The sequence below is a fragment of the Ictalurus furcatus genome, chromosome 11, assembly GCF_023375685.1.
Source record: "Ictalurus furcatus strain D&B chromosome 11, Billie_1.0, whole genome shotgun sequence".
Lineage (NCBI taxonomy): Eukaryota > Metazoa > Chordata > Actinopteri > Siluriformes > Ictaluridae > Ictalurus > Ictalurus furcatus.
In genome coordinates, this window is record NC_071265.1 from 2,004,075 (window position 1) to 2,030,355 (window position 26,281).

Here is a 26,281-nt window from a genome sequence, read left to right on the forward strand (position 1 = left end):
CGGAGGCGAGTTAGAGTGAGACAATGAGAGACGGAGGCGAGTCAGAGTGAGAGAGTGAGACACCGAGGTGAGTTAGAGTGAGAGAGTAAGAGACGGAGGCGAGTCAGAGTGAGAGTCAGAGTGAGAGAGTGAGACAGTGAGAGACGGAGGCGAGTCAGAGTGAGAGACGGAGGTGAATCAGAGTGAGAGATGGAGGTGAATCAGAGTGAGAGATGGAGGTGAATCAGAGTGAGAGACAGAGTGAGAGAGTGAGACACGGAGGCAAGTCAGAGTGAGAGAGTGAGAGACGGAGGCGAGTCAGAGTGAGAGTCAGAGTGAGAGAGTGAGACACGGAGGCAAGTCAGAGTGAGAGAGTGAGAGACGGAGGCGAGTCAGAGTGAGAGTCAGAGTGAGAGAGTGAGACACGGAGGCAAGTCAGAGTGAGAGTCAGAGTGAGAGAGTGAGACACGGAGGCGAGTCAGAGTGAGTTTACCATGCTGGAGTGGACGGTGGCCTGCTCGATGTAGCGAGCGATGCCGGTCACGAACGCGTTGCGATCTTCGAAGTTGGTGTTGAAGTTGGGCTGTTTGACGGAAGAACATCGACACGTTAAACACTTAAATAAACAAATGACCATCTACTTCTGTATTAATGTGCTTCTCTGTTTCGAGGCTCTGAGGCTTTTGGGTTAGAGTTTCTGTTTATGTAATTTTATTAGTGTTCTCTCCTCGGCTTTACGTCCTACACTGTTATATTATTTGTTACAAGTCTTTAAAAGATAAGGACGTTATACTCTTGTTATATTTGTTATTGTGCGCAGACTGTTTCTCAGACTTGAAGTCGGTAGGGTCTTTTTCTCTTACTGGAACTTTCTGTCGTGGTAATTTTGTCGGTCAGGTCAGCTTACTCTCCGAGTTGTTTTCACACTGTGGACAACGTTCAGTTTTCGTGGGAAACACTGCTGTCTCATTTGTTTTATGGAGACTTTGGGTGTGTGTGTGTGTGTGTGTGTGTTTGGGGGACTGTGAGAGTAAGCAGAACATGACAATGCTTTGAAGGATGTGAACAGGAACGGAGTGATGTTAATCAACTGCGAATCTGTTTTTAGAGGATTTAAACCTAACATGGTGAACAAATTATATTCTGGAATTCAGGCAGTTTTACGGGGGTTATCTCATACAGTGCGGCAAGTAATAATCTGGAAAGACCTTTGTAATATCACAGTCTAAAACTGGATTTAAAGAGAAGCGAATCAGTAAATGAATCACATGAAAATGAATCATATGAAAATGAATCACATGAAAATGAATCATATGAAAATGAACAAATAAATGAAAAGAAAATATACAAATGACTGAATAAATTAACTTCACACTCCATTCCCACAGAGCACCAAAGACAATTCACTGATCACTGAAGTCTCGGCCGTATACACTCCTTCACGTCGACTACTTACGTCTACGAACGTCCACAAACTAATCAATCAATTATGACTGAACTGATCACTGAAACAAACACACTAACACGATCAAATCTCAAATCAAACACTAGCACTAAACAGAAATGAGGAAAAACTGCCTCTAAATCCAACACACTCATAAAATCCTAATCCTTTTTTCCTACAAATCAGTAGACACGTAAAGTACATTTCTGCTTGTTTTTTTCCACTATAAATAAACAGAGAAACACATTATTTTATAAAGAATATTTCGCCCTGTATAAACAAACAAACATTTTTTTTTTTTGCTTTTCTTAAAAAAGAAACCAACATAAATAAATTCATTTCTGTTTAAAGTATGTCGTTTTCCCATTACGTCCTAAACATCTTTTATTTGTTGCTCAGATTTAAATGATGATGTTTAAAGCTAGAACAAAACAAAACAAAAGCCATTTTTAAATCATCACTACAGGACAGTGCAGTGTTACTACCAGGGCTGCAACTCGCGCGTGTTTTCATAAACGATTAATCGGGCAATTATTGTTCCATTTTTTCATTTTATTTATGCCTTAGAGGACTCGGAGCTCCTTTTATCCACAATTACGCCATTGTTATTTTATAGATTAGTTGTTGCAGCTCAAAATACTATTTTATACACACACACACACACACACACACACACACACACACATCTTTCTCTATGTATATGTGTGTGTGTGTGTGTTACCTGGTAGATGAGTGATGAGGGCAGGGGCTCGATGCATGGCTGCTGGTCTGGAAGTGGAAGATCCTCCAGCAACTCCACGTTGGACAGAGCGTCCTCCAGAGACACCGTGGTCGTCATGATTCTACACAAAGAAATGAAAAATAAACAACAACAACACTGATAATAATAATAATAATAATAATAATAATTTCCCCCGTCTCTAATAACGAAATAACGCAAATCGAAGCGGCAGCATTCCTGTTACGACGAAGCCCTGACACCGGAGACTCCTTCCCCAAAGCGAAGCGTCCGCCGTACACGTCCCTGTTGCTATGGAAACGATCATCAGAACGAGCTCGTTAATCATAATAGTGATGGTAATAAACGTGCACTAGCTGCTGTCATAGAGAACGAATCGACGTGTTAAGTCAGGACGATTAGAGCTACGGGCGGCCGTGAGCACGGGCGGAGCCGTTTGTTTTGCACCGCGTTACTCTGTGAACGCCTGTAATCCCCAGGTGCAGAGAGATTACCGCCATTCTTTACCCTCAGGCAACGCAGGACTCCAGCGCTGTGCTGTCAGACATCTACACTTTCGTCCTGAAACCGTCTCACTTCCTCATTCGCGGCTAAGAATAGCTCTACGAGCGAGCGACGAACTCAAAAGCAACTCGCTCGTAAAAGGGGTTTAACGAGGAAAAAAATCAGCGTCGAATCAAAAATGATTATTATTATTAGCTTTACTGTAAACGATCCGCGGGTGTCAGACGAACACCAGTCATAACGGGTGACTAAAAAAGGAGTGAAAAAAAAAAAAAGGAAGCAGCTCTTGGGTCGTGTTCCTCAAAAAAAAAAAACCAAAAAAAAAAACAAGCACACACTCGCATCTTATGTCGAACCGTAACAAAACACACCCCTCCCTGCAAAACGATCCAAATCTCTACGAATAAACGGTAAATAAACGCAGCTCTCGTGTGTGTGTGTATATATATATATATATATATATATATATATATATATATATATATATAAAGACTTTCTAAGCGAAAGATATTTTAGAGTGTGTCGAGGGCGTCCGAGCTCACTTTAGGCTTTACTTTGCAGTTTAGTTTTTTTTTAAAAAAAGGAAGTTTAGTAACAGAACCTCTCCACAGGCTCTGCAGGTCCGGTCACGCAGGCCACGGCGCAGCGACACACACCACCGGAGCTTTACTGCGCAACATTCAATACAGACATATTAAAGGGGCGACAGCTGATTTTCTGAAACTCCTTCATTGTACAAATAACCATGAAGATACGAAAAACACCATTAAAAAAAACCAATGGATTAATCCACGGCGTTAGCAAAAGCGTATAAAGTCACGGAGAAAACCCGTTTGGAAGAACGGACTTCCGGTCCGGAATGCTTGTTTTGGGTTTGGACACGAAAAAGGCAGACGTAGATACCTGGGGGGGTGGGAGGTGGGGCGGAGTTTCGTAAAAATGGCCGGGGACCATTCAAATGTCAAACTGATTAGAAAGGGGAAAAAAAAAAGACAGTAAAGGAAATCGCATTATAAAATCATCACTACGCTTATATTACTGACGAGGCTTTACGCTGTACGATTTTGGCCTTGAGTTTTCTTTCCTATCGCAGGAAAAACGGCTGACGGTTGCGATTGGCCATCTTAGATTTATTTAGACGGAAAAACGTGCGGCGTCCGTCACGGGAGTGCTTGAGAAGGGTCCGCCGTCATCATACGGCACGAGAGCGGCCTCTAGAGGCGAAATAAAAACTACGACCAGTTTTGTCGTCACTTTTGGGGTTTGGTTTGGATGTATATGTTTTATTTACTTTAACGTTTATTAATAGTTCATATATATTAACGTTTATATATTTATTTCATTTTTTTTTTTTAAAACGTACAGTTTATTTGTGTAATGAAGCTCAGCGATGTTTTACTTCGAGCGTTATGTTTCCATCCAGCTTCGATTTTAAAAACTACCACTCGAGTAATCAGTTATCGGCAGGTAAGGACCGCCCGACTTAGTCGTCGGTATCGGTAAAATCCAACATCGCTCCACCTCTAGCTCGTAGCACTAGTTAACGGACAAAAAAAAGAGAACGATGTTCTTTAATCGCAAGTCTACCGTCAGAGGATCTTCCTGCATTTATCCGACACGCTGACTGTTACAGAATTCGGACGAGGTTTTAATCTTGAAACAAAAGCACAGCCGTTATATTTACTACCTCTGTAGCTGAAACTTTAACGAGAATTAAAGTAAGATGGCGTTAATGCGGCGGTGCACCCCTGACGCCGGGAGGTAAACATCCGTAAACATCACCGCGGTCACGGATACGAAATACTTATTATCTCCACTTCGAAATTTCGCAGAATCTAAATTTCCGCTGGGTGTCACACCAGATGAAAAAATCTTCTCGCATGCTGTTTACAGTACACACACACACACACACACACACACACACACACATTTTGAGAGAATTTCCTCCAGCATGCGGCATTTTCACACATTTCTCCCACACATGCACTGAGAGCGTCTAGCGCTCCGACACGCGCTCAGATGCACCACGTTCACGAGCTGAGATCACTTCTAACACTTCTGCTCAGTTTCAGTTCGATCTGAGCAGATTTAACACCATACAGATTCAAACACATATTTCCTGAGGAGGGGGCGGTGCTGAAAGCGCACCCGCAAAACTAAATAAAACCCCCAAAAAAGAAAAAAAAGGTCTCGTACTCGACCTCACCGAGCTAGCAGGCCGAAATAAATCGACGCGTTAAAGACTGCAGCATTTTTGTGAACTGTCTCCAGAAAACCCAGAAGGCACCACACTCCGGGTTAGTCCGGCATCTCGAAACAAAAACAACAAACGCCCTGATTAAATGGCACGATTGGGATTGGTCACTTCCTGCCATTTTCGCCGACTCGGTGCAGAAATCACGAGTAGAACGATGCCAGAGTTCAACTCAAACGCCCCGAACACGGCAAACGTCAAAGTGTCTTCACAGTCCGTTCACATTACAGCAAAGAGAAGCGCTTCCTGTTTCTTAAACTTATTTATTTATTTTTTAAACAGATGTAGTCATGGACGCAAATGTGTTTCGGAGGTCATTCGGAGACCGTGAGAGCGCTTCCGTAAGTCCGAGTCTGAATCAGAGCAAATCTCATACTCCGTGATGCGCGCGATCGTGTCCTTCGGTGACTAGATCGATTCGGTTCGGAGTGATATTTACGATGTCTGGAGCTATCGGTGATCGGCACTAAACGGCGTCACGGCGATCGAGTTTCCCGGTCGCTGAGAAGGGTCTGCTGTCGTTATACAGCACGAGAGCGGCCTCTAGAGGCGAAATAACAAACCATCACTGACCAATTTTGTCGAGTTATTTGCAGTGTTTTTTGATTCATTTCCTCTGTTTTTAGTGTTTTTTCGGAGCGTTACGCTTTGCTTCAGTTTGGATGTACATCTTATATTAACTTTCAGAATTACTAACATTAATATATTTATTCCACGTAAAAAAGTACAGTACTGCTTATTAGTGTAATGAAGCTCAGCGATGTTTTACTTCGAGCGTTATGTTTCCATCCAGCTTCGATTTTAAAATCTGTCGCTCGATTAATCGGTCACCGGCAGGTAAGTATCGCCCGACTCATCATCGGTATCGGTGAAATCCACTACAGCTCCACACGACATGCCTGATTCACTTCCTGACAAACGGCATCGGAAAGAGAGAAGGAAAAACACACCGGGGTTAGACTCGCTATACGATACTGAAAGAAAGCACGCGGAGTTAAAGTCGTTATGAAAAATTTAAACCAACACGCACGTCTTTGTACAAGATGTACTGCCGTGTCGGATCTCGAACCGACTCACGAATCGACTCGGTGTCGATTAGAACGTGATTCTTTTAAGCCAAGCTCCTTTTACGCGTTTATACTGCGCTTTATAGCGATGCGATATCGTTTCTATAGTAACAGCTCAGAGCTGACTGGGGCGTGTCAGGAGACATCGAGGTAACCTTTAGGGAAGGAGTCTCCAGTGTCAGAGGTAAAGCTTTACCTTTCTGGACACGGAGCGATTCATTCCTTATGGAAAAGAATCCGCACGTTTTATAAAATGGTTTTTTTTGTCCGTTTTGTGTAACATTTATTCCTATATTAGGATAATCTGAGTAGGAGCTCATCTTAAAGAGTAAAAAAAAATTTAAAAAAAAAAACACCTCAGACCAGTTCAGGAAGTACCCATTTACACTACTTTCATTTTAATTTCTCTGGCTTTTAATTCCTGGATTTGTTTCACACTGATTTATTAAGTTTTAATTGGAATTTATGGACTTTTAATCACAAACTTAATAGACTTTTAAGTCCTTAAAAAAGGAAAATGAACTCAGAAAGCTGAGTATTTTTCGATAGATAAGTGTTTTAAATCCAGTTTGAGGTGAGCGCACACACACACAGCCGGTTATATAAAACGAACTGAAATGTGTTTTTAATAAAGTTAAGAGGGAAAAGATGCAGTTTTTAGGTCATTATTCTGTCTGGTGTTTGAGCCAGTGTGGAATCTGTGAACTCCAGGCCTAGCGTTAGCCCCGAGCTCTACAAACAGGAAAAGTGTGCATTAAACTCGTCGATTTTTCTCTTCGTTTAGAACCAAAAACACTCAGTTTGACGTCTTTCTTAATCAAAACTCGACGAGAGAACAAAGTCTGGCCAAACACACAAGACAACACCCAAAGTCGAGCTAGCAAAACTTTTTTTTTTTCCTTTGGGCTGCTAAAACAAGTCAGATACCCACCCTTGATTTTTTTCCCAGGGATAAACCGATGAAGTCCCGGTGAATTAAATCTCCATTTGTCGAAGTCACAGCGAAGACAGAAGTCCTAAGTGGAGTAAATATTATCCCCCGAGGCCTCGGTGTTTTATTTATCAGAAAACTTTGCTGTAAAACGCGATAAAATCGTGCCTTTCCGCCGCTGAGGCGACACACAGGCGGCCGTCGGGAGGAGTTCCCGTTTCTCTACAGGAAAACTCGACAGGAAACTCCGCCGCCATTTTGTACAACGGCCACAAGAGGGCGCCATTTTAGAGCGCTGCCGTCACCAGAGGACGCCATTTTACACTTTATTAATTAACCACTGGCAAAAAAAAATCATTATTTTTCGCTCTTGCGTGTAATTCACGGATAAAGTCAATCAATTTTTTATACTTCGATAATATGTAAAGACAAAACACCAATTATTAGTGTTATTTCATTCTTCTTCAATATTATATCCCACTTTCATTCTGGCATATCTAGAGGTGCAGTCAAAATGATTCAAATCAGGTTTAATAATCAGGCTGTTTGCGATGAACAAATCAAACAAAAGCGACTGAAATAGTTCAACACGACGAGTGATTTCTCCAGTTTCAACATTATTCATCCCCCAAATAGAATCCCTCACAGCAGCACAAATATGCAAAACAGGTGTTGTCTCAAGCACACCTGATGCTAAACTAATCAAGGGCTTCATTAGTTGCATCAGGTGTGGAAGAAAATGTATGAAATACCTGCACGGGGCAGAAAAAGGAAGCTATCAACGGCTGCAAGCAGATTTGTGAGAAGGCAGGTTGTGCAAAACCCTCGAGTGACTGTAAAAGACCTGCAGCAAGACTTGGTGTAACAGGCTCTGAGGTTTCAGTGAGCACAGTAAGGCGCGTACTAAACGCAGAAGGTTTCCATGCCAGAACTCCAAGACGTTCACCGCTACTGACCCAAAAGCACAAGAAAAGTCACTCAAAATCATATAAATAATCCACAGAAGTTTTGGGATTCTGTTCTGTGGAGCGATGAAACTAAACTGGAACTTTTCAGCATGAGGGATCAGCGATATGTCTGGAGGAAGAAGAATGAAGAAAGAACACTCTGTCCGCAGTCGAGCATGGTGGAGGCTCGGTGATGCTCTGCGGCTGCTTTGCATCCTCTGGCACTGGAAACCTGCAGCGTGTGGAAGGTGAGATGGATTCATTGAAGCATCAGGAAATCCTAGGAGGAAACCTCATGCCGTCTGTGAAGCTGAAGCTTGGGTGTCGTTGGACCTTCCAACAGGGCAACGATCCCAAGCGTACCTCAAATTCCACCGAGGCTTGGATGCAGAAGAAGTCCTGGAAGATTCTACAGGGCCATCACAGTCACCCGACTCGAACCCCATAGGAAATCTCTGGTGGGATTTGAAGAAGGCGGTTGCAGCACACAAACCCAAGAATATTACTGAACTGGAGGTCATTGCTCATGAGGAACGGGAGAAGATTCCTCAGGAACGCTGCCAAAAGCTCTGCATCTCGTCTGCAGCAGGTCATAACAGGAAAAGGAGCTCTACTATATACTAAAGCTGCTCTCCGTTAAGGGGGTGAATAATTTTGAGACTGGAGAGATCATTATAAGTTGCATTTGCAGTTGAATTTGGGGAAACCACTCGAAGCAGTCGTTGTGCTGAACTATTTCAACTGCTTGTGTTTGATCTGTTCATCGCAAACAGCTGAAAGTCTCTACATTTTGACAAGAAACCTGATTTGCACTGGGGGTTGAATACTTTTGATTGCAACTGTATAGGGAAAATAAGGAGCTAAATACATCAGTGAACATATAAAAAATGATGTATTGATCAATGTTGTGCTAAAAGAAAAACCCACAATAATGTGAGATAATCATGAGCGTTTACACAAATACTGAGGAATGTCACAGGTTCACATTAATAACCCATTTATTGTGCATCAACATCAACATCAATACAGCCAGAAATAAAGAATTAACTGATGTACATATGTATATACACACACACACGTTATGAAACACCTTGACGCCACTCTACGTCATGCTGCCAGCGTATTAAAATGTTTTCTGTTGCTGTTTTAATTTCAAACACGCTCCACGGCTTGAAAAAATGTGATGAACAAAGAGAACAAACTTGAGACACATTTCACCGCTGAAGAAACTCCATCATGTGATTGCTCACTTCCTCATGTGGGATATTGACTCAGACGTTTCTACACACTGACAGAGGAACACACAGCACACGAGCAGTGCTATAGCGCCGCCCTGGGGGTGAGACGTGGTCTAACACTGCTCAAAGCCTGCCATCAGAGACAGAGCGAGAGACTCCACTGGAAAAAGAACAGCAGCGGATTAATGAATATAAAACCGAGTTAAGGCTGAAGACACACACACACACACACACACACACACACACACACACACATATATATATACCAGAAGTTAAAATTTACAAATCTGTAAACACATTTATTTGCATTTGTAAGTTTTTTTCAGTTTAGTATAATTAAATTTTGTATTATTCACCTATTCATAATTATTTATTGTATTGCGTGGCTTGAATTTCCGTGCAAGAGTTAAAACAAAATGTCAGAATGATCAGGTTTAGAAAATTCAAATTTAATCCAGCGCAAATCTTCAAATTCAGGTTCAAATGAACTAAAACACCTCATCATCGGCTAAAATGACATTTAAAATGTTTTAAAAAGGTGTATCTGAATTTGAAATGAATAGAGGGCCAACAAAATTTGAATTCTACACCTGATTAATATCAAAGAAAATCAGATTTATTTATTTATTATTATTATTTTTTGAACACCTGACTACTTTTCTAATATATGAAATCAGAATTTTCTACACCTGGTAATTATAAAATGAAATATGAATTTTCTACCCCTAATTACTATAGAGCTGAATTAGAATTGTCTACCCCTAATTACTACAGAACTGAATTAGAATAGTCTACCCCCAATTACTATAGAACTGTCGAATTAGAATTGTCTACCCCTAATTACTACAGAACTGAATTAGAATTGTCTACCCCTAATTACTATAGAACCAAATTAGAATTGTCTACCCCTAATTACCATAGAACCGAATTAGAATTGTCTACCCCCAATTACTATAGAACTGTCGAATTAGAATTGTCTACCCCTAATTACTATAGAGCTGAATTAGAATTGTCTACCCCTAATTACTACAGAACTGAATTAGAATTGTCTACCCCTAATTACTATAGAACCAAATTAGAATTGTCTACCCCTAATTACCATAGAACCGAATTAGAATTGTCTACCCCTAATTACTATAGAGCTGAATTAGAATTGTCTACCCCTAATTACTATAGAGCTGAATTAGAATTGTCTACCCCTAATTACTATAGAACTGAATTAGAATTGTCTACCCCTAATTACTATAGAACTGAATTAGAATTGTCTACCCCTAATTACTATAGAACTGAATTAGAATTGTCTACCCCTAATTACTATAGAGTTGAATTAGAATTGTCTACCCCTAATTACTATAGAGTTGAATTAGAATTGTCTACCCCTAATTACTATAGAACTGAATTAGAATTGTCTACCCCTAATTACTATAGAACTGAATTAGAACTGTATATCCCTAATTACTATAGAACTGAATTAGAATTGTCTACCCCTAATTACTATAGAACTGAATTAGAATTGTCTACCCCTAATTACTATAGAACTGAATTAGAATTGTCTACCCCTAATTACTATAGAGTTGAATTAGAATTGTCTACCCCTAATTACTATAGAGTTGAATTAGAATTGTCTACCCCTAATTACTATAGAACTGAATTAGAATTGTCTACCCCTAATTACTATAGAACTGAATTAGAACTGTATATCCCTAATTACTATAGAACTGAATTAGAATTGTCTACCCCTAATTACTATAGAACTGAATTAGAATTGTCTACCCCTAATTACTATAGAGTTGAATTAGAATTGTCTACCCCTAATTACTATAGAGTTGAATTAGAATTGTCTACCCCTAATTACTATAGAACTGAATTAGAATTGTCTACCCCTAATTACTATAGAACCGAATTAGAACTGTATATCCCTAATTACTATAGAACTGAATTAGAATTGTCTACCCCTAATTACTATAGAACTGAATTAGAATTGTCTACCCCTAATTACTATAGAACTGAATTAGAATTGTCTACCCCTAATTACTATAGAGTTGAATTAGAATTGTCTACCCCTAATTACTATAGAGTTGAATTAGAATTGTCTACCCCTAATTACTATAGAACTGAATTAGTATTGTCTACCCCTAATTACTATAGAACTGAATTAGAACTGTATATCCCTAATTACTATAGAACTGAATTAGAATTGTCTACCCCTAATTACTATAGAACTGAATTAGAATTGTCTACCCCTAATTACTATAGAACTGAATTAGAATTGTCTACCCCTAATTACTATAGAGTTGAATTAGAATTGTCTACCCCTAATTACTATAGAGTTGAATTAGAATTGTCTACCCCTAATTACTATAGAACTGAATTAGAATTGTCTACCCCTAATTACTATAGAACTGAATTAGAACTGTATATCCCTAATTACTATAGAACTGAATTAGAATTGTCTACCCCTAATTACTATAGAACTGAATTAGAATTGTCTACCCCTAATTACTATAGAACTGAATTAGAATTGTCTACCCCTAATTACTATAGAACTGAATTAGAATTGTCTACCCCTAATTACTATAGAACTGAATTAGAACTGTCTACCCCTAATTACTATAGAACTGAATTAGAACTGTATATCCCTAATTACTATAGAGCTGAATTAGAATTGTCTACCCACTGAAACGCATCAGTTACTCATTAAAGAGGAAGCGGCTGAAACTCACGATGAGGAAACGATCCTCTGCACACGGCTTTATTCAGAATGGTCACCAAGAACATGTGACAGTTCTTAAAATCCGACTCCATCTTGTCGATGGATTCAATCCTGAAAGACAAGAAAAGCAGTATGACGTCTGAACGTGTCGTTCCACAGCAGCATAATACGTTAATATCTTTTATTAAAGTGGGCTTGGAGCATCTCTACACCCTTACCCCTGTTAAAAATACCCGGAGCTGTGAATATGCATGAACATGCAAATTAGAAACATCGATCTTATGGAATCTCAATTTTCACCACAATCTCAGAGAATGTGTTTCAGCGTAACCATGACGACCACTCGTTTTTGCTTGTCATTGGCGATCGTTAGCTAAATTCACAAAAAAAAAAAAAAAAAAAAAAAAGTTTAAAAATAAATAAATAAAAGTTTCCTGCTACGGCAACATCGTCTTCTAATTTGCATATCGGGCACGATCGATACCTTTATGGGGATTGATACAGAAATGTGGAAAAATTCTGTTTTTAAATGGAAAGCTGTCCAAATGTGATACCTACAAGTATATAATAACAAGAATAAGGCGCACAACAGAAACCGTCAAGTTTTTGTAACATGAACGTTTCAAATATATTACAACTTACTTCCATGCTCCGAAGCCAGCCTGCCATCGGTCAGAGAAGATGAGAACCAGATTAAGGACCTTCATGATTGCCTCCTTGACAAAACTCACCTGAAAACACAAACTAACCTTCATCACGCGTTTAAGTTTAACGAACGAGACGTCAGACTCCGTGAGGAATAAAACACCCGGGGGACGTGCTCTTATAGGAAAATAATCAACAGCGTGGTTTAAACTATAGATGTTGGCACAGGAGATGCCGCTGTCGGTCAAGTGATCCGACACGCCCACGCGGTTTTTATATACACGGCGCTGCATTTATAGAGTACGCGAGTGTGCGACGTACCTTTTCTCTGAGAAGGCAGCGGTCATGGATAGTGGACAGATATCTGTAATGGATCTTTATGAGCTGGTCCAAATCTTTTGCCTCCTGCACCTGGTGTTGAAATTCCAAGCCCGTGCTGTGTAATATCTGAACATAGATGGACAAAGGCAAGACGTGTCCGTGTTTAATATCCAACAAGCGATGAGTCAGATACAAATCCACTCGAACCAAGAAGAAGAAGAAGAAGAAGAAGAAGAAGAAGAAGAAGAAGAAGAAGAGGAAGAAGAAAGAAAAGACCCCACCCTGGTCATGATGTAGTTGTGAAGACTGTTGACGAAATGCATTAGCTTGACCCTCAGGAGAAACATCCTGTGGATCTGCTGGTGTATCGGCTCCTCGGCGGCGTGCTCTTCGGGCGGACTCGCGTCGTGCCGTTTCGCGGCTACCGTCAAATCTGTCAGAGATGAAACATCACGTTTGAACATTTTTGGCAGCCGTAACCACTTTCGCACGGGAATTCATCAGACTTAAAGCAGGAAGGAGCTTAGAGTCGAGATCCCGACGTGGCAATCGACAGTAACGGCGGCTCGGACATAACGAATACGTTATCGTTTCTATAGTAACAGCTCGTTCACAGGGGCTCGTACGCCAGACGGCCCACGTAAACGTTTTCTGTGAGGAGATCTTCATTTCTTTTGCTTATAGCTGCTTATATAATTTAAGTAAGAACTGGAAAACCTTGAGGGAATTACTGGTGGTATAAGTGACATAAACAAATATCTTTCGGCCTGCTGCTGGAGATGTCTGCTTCATGCTTGCAATTCTCGACGTGAACGCAACGTCAATAAACGACAAACATAAAGGAACATTTTTAGCCCTTCTGAAATCATTTCGAGGATGAAATTCTCCCGCAGCTGAATAGTATGCTCCGGGACACGTCTTAGAGACTTAGACGCAGAGTAGAAATCTGACGCGGTTAATGTTAATAAACAAATATTAATAAATACGTTTTTGTAATTCTTTTCAAGTCATATCCTGCACTAGGATAACGTACACCGATGATGTTCCGGGTGAACGGAAAACGATCACGTTATCATCACTCACCGCTGAATCTCAGCGTGTCCAGACTGTACTTGGCCCATTTTATTTGTAGAAGCAGAAGGAAGACCTGATTGTAGATTTTCTGACACTCGGAACTAATGACGATATCGACAGGCCACGGAACCTGGCGAGCAGACACAGAGAAATGAAATAACGATCAGTAGTAGTTAACTCTCCCGCTGAAAAATGCTCGTTGGGTTACCTTATAACTCAGCGTCAGACCATCGAGGTTATTGATTGGCTGTTTTTTCTTCGCGGGATCGATCGCCTCCAGAAAGATCGACAATCTGCGAAAACGTCGACGTGAGACAGACACAAAACAATAACGTTAACCAAATCTGCAGGTCCGTGTTGGCGCATTACCTGCTGCTGTCCTCCGGGTGGCGCTGTCCCACAGCCTCCTGCAGCTGCACGTTGAGGAACGCCAGCTGCTGCCAGCTCTCCTTCTCCAGGACCTTGTCGAAGATCGCGGTGTAGAAGTCATACATGGTGTCACCTGCCTCCAACAGGAAATAGTTTCTCATGGCCTGGAGGTATCCCAGGAGTCTGAGCGAGAGGAAAGGAATCGATTCGCTCTGTTAATGAGATAATCGCGTGAGCCACTTTTATTAGGTGTCGCACACGACACACAACGATCGATAAAGACTTGCCGATAGCCCCGCCCTCGAGAGCGTTACGTTCTCTGATCCCTAAACAGACGGAATCGCACCTGTAGTCCTTTTTCAGGGTTCTCATGAGATTCCCGCAGCACTCGACGTATCTCCGCTCGATGTGTGGATACAGGCAGGAGCGCAGGGTCAGCTCGAACGTCTGACACGTCACCGACTCGGACGAGCGGTCCACCATCACGTCGGCGCCGGAGAACTTCTCGTGGAAGTCTTTCTGCTCGAAATACAACCTGTGAGAAGAAACCCGGCGCGACGTCTTTAGTCTTCATCACAACCACGGCGCCACTGACGTTTTTTTTAACAAAAAGATTAAATAATTAGATTTTTAAATCAGCATTAATACAAAGTAAAAAATAGCCGGTGTGTTTATTAGTTGGTTAACAGAGACGTAAAAAGGTATTTTTTCAAATGACTTATTAAGTGTATCTGAATGCTTCGGGATAGATGAAGTCTTTTCTATCAGATGAAAAAAAAGGGGGGGCGTTTTCTTTGATGTATTTGATCGATTCAATTTTATGCGTTGGTCCCCAAAACGCTGACTACGATCCCGTCCTGCTCTGCTGCTCTGATCACCTGGCAAAGTTGATGGCCAACAGCGGGTCATGGATGTCATCCAGTTCCAGGTGACGCGCCACGATGGACTGCATCTTAATAAGGCTCCTCTTGGTGGCTTGTTGCTCGGTTACCGTATCCGTGGGGGAATCCTCTCCACGGCGTAGACGTGTCTGTACTGACTCCAGGAAGAGCGTGTACAGACTCTTCCTCTCTGCATCTGAGATAGATAGATAGATGGATAGAGAGAGAGAGAGAGAGAGAGAGAGAGAAACACATCAATAAAACACTTAATAAACCTAACCAAAAGTCCGTCCATCCCGAACTATAACCGAACGTTAAACGTTACACCAAGGCTCCAATTTTCCCTCCAAAACTCTGCTGATGTAATCATAAACCCTCTCCTGTCACTCCTCAGCCCAGGACCTGCGTAAACCTGACGCGCGTTAAATCACAGCTCCGTCACCTCTGGAGGAACCGTCAGCCTGCTCGGCTTCTTTACGTTCCAGGTTCTTGAGCAGCTGCATGGATTTCCCCGCCATGATGATCTGCTTCAGGACGGGTTTGAGGAAGGACACCATGGTGTGCTGTCTGCTGCTGGAGCTCTGATCTCCTCCCGAGCTGCCGCTGGCCGTGTCGCTCAGCCTCTCCTCGCTGTCCACCGCCTCGGACACGCTGTACAGGGTGTAGGTGGCGTACCAGAAGTCCCTGTGGTTCACCGCTACGTCCTTGTTCCTGACGCACGCACACACGTGTGGAAAAGCAGGGATATACCAGGTCACTTCACGTTACTGACTTCTGTGAGAGAGATCTGTGATTTATGTATTAATTAACTTATTTATTTATTTTTGTTCCAGTGGTGTAAACCAAACCCTTAAGAAATGTTATTATAACGCTCTTAACTAGTCACTTGAGCTGAACGACTGTAATCCAAACCTGTGAGCGGAAAGCGAATAAAAATCTCTACGGTGTCAGGATGTAGCTACAATATTATCGCGTAACATGTAAACAAAGTAAATAAATCAATCAATCTGTACTGAAGGGGGTCTATGGAAATGTCATAGCAGTTAAAGAGCACCTATTATGGATTCGAAACGTGTCTAATGTTGTTTTAAAGGTCTCGTACGATAGATCTACACGCATCCGAGGTCAAAAAACACTTTAACGTGCTCATCATTTACCTTTTTTTCCCCCCCGGTGTCAAAAACGACTCGTTAAATGATTCGTTCTAAACTCCTCCTTTCAGAGAGCATACTCTGTTCTGATTGGTCAGACGTCCCAGTCTGTCGTGATCGGTCTAGCGCTGTCGGCGAGCAGCCGATGAAGACCAGAGGCGGGGCTTTTTGTTATAAACCTACGTAGGTTAGTACAGGAAATAAAGTCTGGAATCACTAACGACTCGATTCAGCCGTTCAGAATCGGCTCCTTCTTTTGGGAGTCGATGACTCCGTTCGCTTTGATTTTTGAAACTTTGCAGACTTTTAACATTCACAAACGGCTACGTATATAAACGCACTACACGAAAGGGAATATCTGAAAAACTATAACAGGTGCACTTTAAAGTCTAGTCGAATGCACGTTTCGCTATTCTATGAAACATTCGGATGTGGATTTACTTTTGAACACATAAATATTGTGAAATTTACTCTGTATAACGTATCCTGATGCAGATTTGCATTTATTACCTCTGGATTATAAACTCTTTAGCCGGGTCGAACAAATGCCCGTGAACGATCCACTCGTCCACGATCTCGAGGTACGGCCTGACCGTTTCAACCCAGAGAGAGAAGAGCAGCGCCACCTGGGCACGTAGAAACACAGAGAGAAAGAAAGAAAGAAAGAGGGCGTTATATCGTGCAGGTTTTATTTGCAGCTGGCTTATTAGCTTCCACGAGCAGACTTACTGCCTGTACTGAAGCTTCCCCGACGCTGTCGTACTCGATGATGGCTTTGTACAGGGTGTTGAGGAGGTGCGAGGCTCGTACCACGTTGGGCGTGCCGGAAGGGACCTCGGCCACGCCCGTACAGAAAACCCTGTGTAGCACGGTGATCTGTGCCAGGTGAGGGCTGAGGCGCTCCAGCACGGCCGACAAAGTCACGGTCTCGTCTACACGGCGACAAACAGACACAGTATTACACGGCGTGTAAAAATCTAAATCCTTGATTCGGAAAACAAAACGAACCTCAGACGTAGCCGCGGACTAATTAAGTGCTCTTCATAAGTTACGTAAGGGTTACATACACAGATGCGTGTATTGCAGAAATGTACATTTTGGCTGTAAATACACACACATTTTGTCAAATGAAACCAGCGATCGATGCGATAAATACAGTTTCAATACAATCCGTTTCAACGCTCGCCATCGTCTCGTCCATGTTCACTCGTAGTAGATACCGTGTGACATTTCCGAGCGGGCGGAGACGACGAACAAACCCCGTCCAACGTAAAAACCAGACACACCTTTGCTGATGATATCTCTCTCAATAGCAGAGAGCTCCTCCTTAAAGCTGCTGAAGTACTTGTACAGCGCCCAGACGAACGCCTGGTAGGTCCTGAACGGAGGCTCGGAGCTCTTCTTGGAGGACGAAGAGGAGGAAGGGTTGAGGCCGGGAGGACACGGCTCCGTGCTGTGGCCAGTCACCTCGTCGATGAACCTCTGCAGACGGAACACCGCCTGGCCGTACGCTGCGACGTGCTCCAGAATCGAGCGCAAGCAGTTCTGCGATTTACAAAAATCGAACAGAGCGACACATCAGTTTCCTTCCTACTTCACTTTAATAACAAGAAGAAGAAGAAGAAGAAGAAGATCTGCTCAGCGGTCGGTACGGCTATGCATTTTACAGAGCTACAGATGTGCTAAACATCGTATGTGATAAAATAGTAGTCATTAAAGGGGTGATACAAAGTAGGTGTACCTAATAATCTGCCCACTTTGGTGTGCAAAACACATGAGGCTGCTTTTAGTGTTTACGCTCTCAAAAACTCCAGCATTTCTCTACTTTTATGGGAGGGGCGGGGTTGAATCACTTCATGTTTTATAAACAGTTATTTATTTATTTATTTATTTATTGTATTAAATATCGAACTTTATTTAACCGGGCCTTAACCAACATCTTATTTTATTTCTTATTTACATTACGGTTAATTCTTTTATATTTATCCATTGTTTTTTTTTTTTTTTTTAAAAAAAACGACATCTCAGTAGAAATTCTATTACTTTTTTGTTTTTATTTGTGCTTTTTGCATTTTATTTTATTTATTTCTTTGAAAAGCACTTTAAACTGCGTTTTAGCGTACAAACAATGCTAAATAGATTGTTTTTTTAAAAATTATATAGTTTATTACATTGATTTGACTTGAGTACTCGTAAAAATAAACAAATAATTTTTTTTTTTTTTTAAAAATTCAACAAGAAAAGAGAATCCAGACTAGTTCACAAAGTTTTTGACACTTTCACCAGACTGTAAACGTTCGAAGGTTTATCCGTTTAAAAAAACACGATTCGTGACTATAATCACAAAAATTGGAAAAAAAAGTCAAATGTGATGTGGATTATATATAATTGTGCCCAAAAGTTTGCACACCCCTTGCAGAACCTGCTAAATCTTAATACTGTTAACAAAATAAGACGGATCATAAAAATCCCATGTTGTTTATTTAGTCCTGTCCTGAATAAACTATTTCACATAACAAGAAGGCAACACGATACATTAAGAGCCAGGGGGGTGTAAACTTTTGAACAGGATGATCTGTGTAAATTGTTATTATCTTGTTTAAAGAGCTTTTTTTTTTTCTCATTTAGTCCCGCCCTTCAGACGCTAAATAAGATAATTACACGTCTCCCGGAAGATAAAATACTAACCATTTACACCGACCGTCCTGTTCAAAAGTTTACACCCCCCCGGCTCTTAATGTATCGTGTCGCCTTCTTGAGCATCAGTGAACGTTTACACCTCTTGTAATAGTCGTGTACGAGTCCCTCGGTCGTCCTCGGTGTGAGAAGACGGATCTCGACATCATATAGTCGCTGTTGGAAAGGGCTGAAATACGCAGAATATTCTGGAAAAGTAAAGAATGCGCAGGACCCGGAGGATTTTTCTGGAGAACAGCGGGCGTTTTAACCGCTCGGGACAAACACGGGGCTCGTGAACAACTCTCACACACAGTATTAATAATCAAGGGCGTGTAAACTTTTGAACAGGGTCATTTTGATAAATTCAGCTATTATCTTGTCTTGAGGATTATATGCAAACATCAGTTATGTGAAATAGTTTATTCAGGACAGGACTAAATAAACAACAACATGGGATTTTTATGATCCGTCTTATTTTGTTAACAGTATTAAGATTTAGCAGATTCTCCAAGGGGTGTGCAAACTTTTGGGCACTAACTGTAAGGGCTATGAGAATATCGAACTAAGAATATCTACAGAACGTCTACAGATGACAGATTCTTAAATCTTTTCCAAAACTTTTTTTTCCCCCCAGAAGAAAAGAAAGGCACGGAAAAGAAAGAAGAAGAGAAAAAACAAACCAATCACGGCTCACGTTGGTTAAGTGTGTGACTACTACGTCATTCCTCACGCTGACTTTACCATCCTGGTGCTGAAATATGAAAAGCCTCTTCACCCCTGATAAAAGCCTGAGAACAAAAAACAAAGAATGTCATTCAGTTAAACGTTTAAGAGAAGCTGGAATATATGAATTAAGAACGCTAAATCAGCCGACGTTACCACAGGGTCTCTCGAACCACTTGGGTCTCAGTGACGAACGCCTTCTCCTCGGGCAGATAGAGCGGGTCTGTGTTGTACAGGTGCTGATCCCTGCACAGAAACATTACCGTAACCATCAAGCTGTTCAAACTAACCCGATTTAACACCGACTGACGAATTATTACCCAGAAATCACACCCCTGATGCTCATTAATATGCGTTCTAATACGTTACCGTTTCTATAGTAACATCTCCGTCACGTAAACACACGTATTTTTCCATGTCTTCTTAAAGCTGCGTTAGGTAAGTTTGGTCAAAATTTGGCAAGATTACATCTTAGGTCATTTTTTCCTCCGTTCCCGGCCATGTATCCGAAGCTCCGCCCCCAGAACCTGCCACGACATCACTGTTGAGCGCACTCGAGACACTCAACCGCTTGAGTTAAAACTCCACAGTACGAACGCACGCACTTCATCTCGTGACGCTTTACAAAACGTTCGTGAGTGCGATCTCAAACCCCTTTTATACCCTTTACAGCTGCTCGAGGACGGAAGGCTGCGGAATTTCCTGGAATTTCGTGTAACCCTAAATGGATAAAAGTGTGACGTGTCGCTCTTTAAAGAATAGAATTTGTAACGGCTGGCAAACTGCCGTGGCGTAAGAGGAATAAAAACACACTATAAAGAGGGACCAAATCTCTACAAATCCGTGATGTGATGCTGTTATTTATTTATATATTTATTTAACGAGATAATGCAGTCGTCACGGCCGGAGCGTGTCGTCAGGGTTCGACGGCGTCAGTCGGATGGATTACGGCAGGAGCGATGGGCGTACAGGGCGGTTTCTCCTCACCAGACGTTCAGAAGGTTGGAGTGCAGATGGAGGCTGTGTGGAAAGCGTGACGAGTGAGGAACCCAGTACGGCGTCACCACGCGCAGCTCCAGCCAAGCCCTGGCATCCGGTTCCCCCACTGCAATAACAAACACGCTCGGTGAAGCGACGGCGTCTGCGGCGTTTCACTGCTTCACCGGTTAAACCGGTCCTCTTACCTGTCCAGGTGACCTGCGCCATCTTATCGTTCCGCTCCTGATCTTCCTGTGGCGTTCTGTCCACCTGTATCCCAGAATCCTCTCTGCTGATGGGCTGCTGACTCTCCTCCTCCTCCTCCTCACTCTCGTCTTCAGACCATTCCTGAAGAAGCAACACACACACGCACCGGGTATCGTCACGCGTACAACACGCTTTACTAAACACGGGGCCGACGGGTTGCCTTTATTTCATAAATAAGCGTAACAGTTCATCGGTAGTAATACAGGAAACCCGTGGACCGTGTGGATTAACGCGCTCTCGCCATACGCTTCCTATCTGATTCCAGTATTTAAATGGGTTTCATTATTTACAGTCCCGGTAACCCGGCGACCGTCTCGGCAAGACCCACAAGGACTTGTTTTTATAAACCATCACGCTGCATAAAATGAAGTCTAGCAAGTAAAAACATCTTGAATCTAGTCAGAGTTATCTACGATTTCTTATAAAGATTACAGTCATTTTAAACTCATTTTATTTGGAAAGTTCTATTCATTTCTAGAAAGAAGCAAAATAATCTGCCCACAGAATAAGACAAAAAGACGAGTAACCACACGGAAATAATGAAGAGGAAAAAGGAAGAAAGAAAGAGAATTTATTTTCGCGTTTACTTTTCTTTCATTCTTTCTTTCCTCTTAAGTTATTTTTGTGTGTTTACTTAAGAGGAAAGAAAGAAAGAAAGAAAGGAAGGAAGGAAGAAAAGTAAACACGGAAAGAAATTAAGAGGAAAGAGAAAGAAAGACAAAGAAAGAAAACTTATTTTTGTGTGTTTATTTTTCTTTCTTTCTTTCCTCTTAATTTATGTTCGTTTACTTTTCTTTCTTTTTTTCTTTCATCTAAATTTATTTGCATGTGTTTTCTTTCTTTCCTCTTAATTTATTTTTGTGTGTTTACTTAAGAGGAAAGAAAGAAAGAAAGAAAGAAAGGTTATTTGATGCCGCGCAGGAAGGACAGGTAAACATCTTGACGGAATTATTGCCAAAAAGTCGATTTCTTCTTGCTCTCAGAACATAACGGTTGATTTCAGAAGTTTGTACTCCCTTAGAACAAAAACAACGAACACAACGATATTTAATCATCTCGTGTATTCGGTTTATTTTACAATCACAAATAATAATAATAATAATAATAATAATAATAATAATCAGCGGTGTTATTGGCAGTATCCTATGGTGCTTGGACCCCTAAAGTTAATAATAATAATAATAATAATAATAATAATAATAATAATCAGCGGTGTTATTGGCAGTATCCTATGGTGCTTGGACCCCTAAAGTTAATAATAATAATAATAATAATAATAATAATAATAATAATCAGCGGTGTTATTGGTAGTATCCTATGGTGCTTGGACCCCTAAAGTTAATAATAATAATAATAATAATAATAATAATAATAATCAGCGGTGTTATTGGCAGTATCCTATGGTGCTTGGACCCCTAAAGTTAATAATAATAATAATAATAATAATAATAATAATAATAATCAGCGGTGTTATTGGTAGTATCCTATGGTGCTTGGACCCCTAAAGTTAATAATAATAATAATAATAATCATGAAGAAGAATGTTTGTAAATGTCATAAATGTTTTCTGTAAATCCAGTATTATTTACGTAAGGAATAAAACACTCGGTGTCGTGCTGTTAAAGGAAAACAGTCAACGACTGGGTGGTGTGATGACGTGGAGTCACTGTTACCCCCCTAACGCTGATTATTTCCCTCTAACGGCATGTCCTGGAGTCTTTTATTCCTCTTATACACCAGCAATCTGCGAACAACCACAATTTTTCGTTTCTTAAACCACGTCATGCTCGATTTTTTATCCGTTTACAGTTACGTTTAATGCTCCGAGACACGGGTCAGTCTGTGTTCTCGCTTCCGTTACAGCAGCTACAAACCGGCCTGTCTTTTTCCTCTTCCGAAGCTGATAAGACACCGCAAATCCGTCCTGAAGACGTTACGACGCTAGCTCTGACACTGGAGACTCCTTCCATAAACGATAAAACCCTCTCCTTAGAGAACAGAAAGCCAAGCCCCTGTTACTATAGAAACGATAAGGTATTAGAATGACTATAACCCTGCGCTAACGTCAGAGCCGCTGATCTAGAGAATGAATCGACACGTCCTGACCAATCAGAGGCCAGAACCGAGAGGGATCCTCACCGGAGTGTCCGGAAACGGGCCCGTGTCGATGTCTTCTCCCTCCGTGAGATACTTGGGCCAGTCGAACTCGTCCTCTTTCTCTGCACAGAGAAGTACGGTTAATATCCCGGGCTCGTTAACGCCGAGGCGCCGAGGCGAGACACTCACCCGCTTCTTTCAGCCGGGGTCGCTCGCTGTAGCTGGCGTTGGACGGAGAATCGGATAAAAGGAGCAACAGGGACAGAATACCGTGATGGACGTCAGTCTAGAGGAAACGGAGGGGAAGAAGAAAAGCTGAGACGTCAGAGCAGAAATCCCCGGCGCCGTCGTGAGCGTCGTTACTCACCATGAAGCCGTCGGTGTGAGGGAGAGGAGAGTGCAGGAACTGGCTGGTTAATCTCATCCAGCTCTCCGCTTTACACACGTCAGAGTGCACCATCAGCTTCTCGTAAAGCCTGAAACCAGTAAAACAAACACCACTCAGCGACTCGCTCGCCGTCTTCACGGTACAAACATAACCGCGTCATCGTCTACACCACGGCGCCGCTCAGCGCTGCATTCTGATTGGGCAGAAGCTGTTGATTAGCTGTCTGGAACAGCGGCTCTGAGAGTAGCGCAGGTTTATATTCGTGCACTCGCTCCGATACGTCATCGTCTCTGCAGTGACGCTGACTTCAACCGCTCAGGAGTTTTATTTCTACAAACTATTTACACAAATAGAAATATTAATAATAACAACACTAACAAATTACTACCATGTGGAGATAAACATGTATTTCTTTTATCTTAATGTGGTTACTTGTCTTTCTTTCTTTCCTTTTTATTTATTTTTGTCCGGTTATTTTTCTTTTCTCTTTATGTATTTTCATGTAGTTACTTGTCTGTCTGTCTTTCTCTCTTAGTCTGTCTGTCTTTTTTACTTTGTCTTTCTTTCTTCTCTCTTTATGTATTTTCATGTAGTTGTCTGTCTGTCTTTCTTTCTTAGTCTGTCTTTCTTTCTTAGTCTGTCTTTCTTTCTTCTCTCTTTATGTATTTTCATGTGGTCACTTGCCTGTCTTTCTTGTTCTTTCTTTCCTCTTTATGTATTTTCACATGGTTACTTGTCTTTCTTTCTTTTCTCTTAATTTATTTTCACGCGGTTACTTTCCTTTCTTTTCTTTCTTTCTATCCTCGGTGTATTTTGCAGAAATGAACCGACCGTTCACCTTCTGCTTGATATATCCCACACCTTTAAAGGTGTCACTGTAAGAAGATAATCAATGTTATTCACTTCACCTCTGATCAGTAGGTATACACACACACACACACACACACACACACACACACATACATACATACATACATATACAGATATATATATATAGATAGTGTTTCCAGTGCCCTGGATTCTCACCCTGTTATGGAGCGCTGCACTTTGTGACTGCTCACATCCAGGAAGCGGTGAAACCTGTGAAACAGAAGAAATAAAAGTTCAGTCGAAGGTTTGCTCTTTTCTTCCTTATGATCGCATTAGAAGAAAACGCACCTTTATTTCTCAATGTTTTTATTAGACTGTAAGAACTGTTTTTTTTTAATTATTATTTTATATATTATATATATATATCCTGAATCCTCACCTGAAATTGGACCAGGCGAATTTGAGAGCCATCTGGAAGTTCTGGTCCTCTTCATCCTCGATCCCGCTCAGGTGCATGATGAGTTTCCTCACCTCCTGCTCCAGATCCTTCTCAAACCTGGTCCAGTGTGCCATCCTGAGGTCTCCAGCTGTGTCTGTGTGTTAACTTAAACAGGATGTTTATATGATTTAAACCTGCTAAGCTGCTATCAGAGTAGACATGCTAGTGAATCCAGCTAGCCGCCGTTAACCGTTACTCACATTTCAGCTTTATCAAGCTAGCACACGCTCTTAAACTCGTACATTCGACACTACGTCATTTTTAAGGCGTCTGAAATGTCAGATTAATCTCTTTTTTTTTATTTCGTCCACTCTGATTAGAGACGGAAATTCATTCACAGAGATGTTTAAATCGTTTCCCTGCTGCAGTCTTGGCGCTTCGTTTGTTATGGTGCTGCTTCTGTGGTGAAACATGATGAGGCTCACAGCTCGTTATCGCCCTCTGGTGGAAAGGCGGGTTTACTGAGAGCGCATTATAACTCATTATCGCCCCCTGTAGTTTAGGAGGGTTTAATCTTCAACAAGACACGTTTAAATAACCCAGAAATGCTTCTACACAACAGTGCCACAAAGAACCATGTTATCATACGTTCTCTAAACCTTAGTTAGTGATTTGAGGATCCAAAGTAAGGTTCTTAAGAGTCATACCTGCCAGGAGAACCTTTTCCAGTCCCACAATGAACCTTATATATAGAGTTCACTTGAACCTGTTAAGTGATGATACTTTTTAGAACCAATACACTGCTCTGAAGAACCTCTAACCAACCATCTTTAATCTCCAAAGAACCGTATAGCTCAGCTCAAGAACCTTATACAATGAAAAAATGGTTCTTGATGAGAAGAAGGTTCTTTTCAGGACCTGTGGTGCTGTAAAGAACCACCGAAGAACCTTTATAGATATGCATCATAAATATGTGGAACATGTTAGTCATATATTAGTTACATCCTTATAAAAAATGAATGAATAAATAAACATATAACCAGACCATATGTCATTTTTTTTGCCTCAATATTTTTGGGATCAGTTATTTGTTTTTAAAATGCTGACCACGCCCACTTATATGATGTCACATGAATTAAATCATGCTCTTTCTATCAAGCAGCTCCAAAACAAGTTTGGCCTAGAAAAATAAAATAAAATAAAAGTCCCACCTGACCTGAATTCACCTACTAAAGGATTGTGAAACGCTCGTGTATGTTACATGCTGCAACACAGCAACACGTTCATGCCATTATTAGAATCTGTCCTAAATTTGACAAGTAAAGAAATTCATTATATGATTATAGCCTCTCGATTTCTCTCCTTGTGAACAGTGTAACAGAGCTTTTTTAGGTTTTCTATAAAGGTGTCCTGTTAGATTAGAGGATATTGAGATGATGGGAAAAAAAAAAAGTGTCCTTTGTTATCAATAGTAAAGAAGCACAAACTCCATATATTTTTTAAACGTCGCACTCATTTAAGGACAAATAAATAAATAAAATAAACCAAAACAAACACTGTGACTGTCACACTAGTGTTTTTCCACCTGAAGAGGGCGTGGTTGAGGGATGAAGCGGTCGGCGTGACGTTTTTGTTGTTTGTGG

At 41.2% G+C, this 26,281-nt stretch overlaps 2 protein-coding genes across 4 annotated transcripts in view; both read right to left on the minus strand.

Annotated features, from left to right (window-relative positions):
• The window catches only part of cyfip1 (cytoplasmic FMR1 interacting protein 1), a 28,031-nt gene extending 20,886 nt beyond the window's left edge, over positions 1-7,145 (minus strand). The window contains exons 1-3 of the mRNA XM_053636108.1: positions 6,919-7,145; positions 2,145-2,265; positions 473-562 (exon numbers count right to left, since the gene is read on the minus strand). Of these exons, the coding sequence (XP_053492083.1) occupies positions 473-562; positions 2,145-2,261 (207 nt within the window). The 5' untranslated portion in view covers positions 2,262-2,265; positions 6,919-7,145. The remainder of the gene's footprint in view (positions 1-472; positions 563-2,144; positions 2,266-6,918) is intronic.
• Positions 7,146-8,845: 1,700 nt separating this feature from the next.
• Positions 8,846-26,220, minus strand: tubgcp5 (tubulin, gamma complex associated protein 5). Of its 3 annotated transcripts, XM_053635752.1 has the most exons (24): positions 24,899-26,220; positions 24,639-24,803; positions 24,416-24,469; positions 23,369-23,477; positions 23,191-23,287; positions 23,044-23,123; positions 20,844-20,985; positions 20,647-20,764; positions 19,816-19,905; positions 19,631-19,724; positions 17,544-17,802; positions 16,987-17,189; positions 16,768-16,883; positions 15,549-15,817; positions 15,104-15,302; positions 14,572-14,760; positions 14,226-14,408; positions 14,065-14,149; positions 13,866-13,986; positions 13,064-13,215; positions 12,783-12,908; positions 12,459-12,547; positions 11,827-11,927; positions 8,846-9,263 (listed from the first exon to the last, which is right to left on the minus strand). In XM_053635752.1, the coding sequence occupies exons 2-24, from the start codon at positions 24,770-24,772 to the stop codon at positions 9,217-9,219; spliced, it is 3,057 nt and encodes a 1,018-aa protein (XP_053491727.1). In that variant the 5' UTR covers positions 24,773-24,803; positions 24,899-26,220; the 3' UTR covers positions 8,846-9,216. The 3 variants fall into 3 exon arrangements, with proteins under 3 accessions (XP_053491727.1, XP_053491726.1, XP_053491728.1); XM_053635751.1 differs by having other exon boundaries at positions 24,639-26,220; XM_053635753.1 differs by lacking the exon at positions 24,899-26,220 and having other exon boundaries at positions 23,369-24,264; positions 24,639-24,703.
• Between the last annotated feature and the right edge of the window lie 61 nt (positions 26,221-26,281).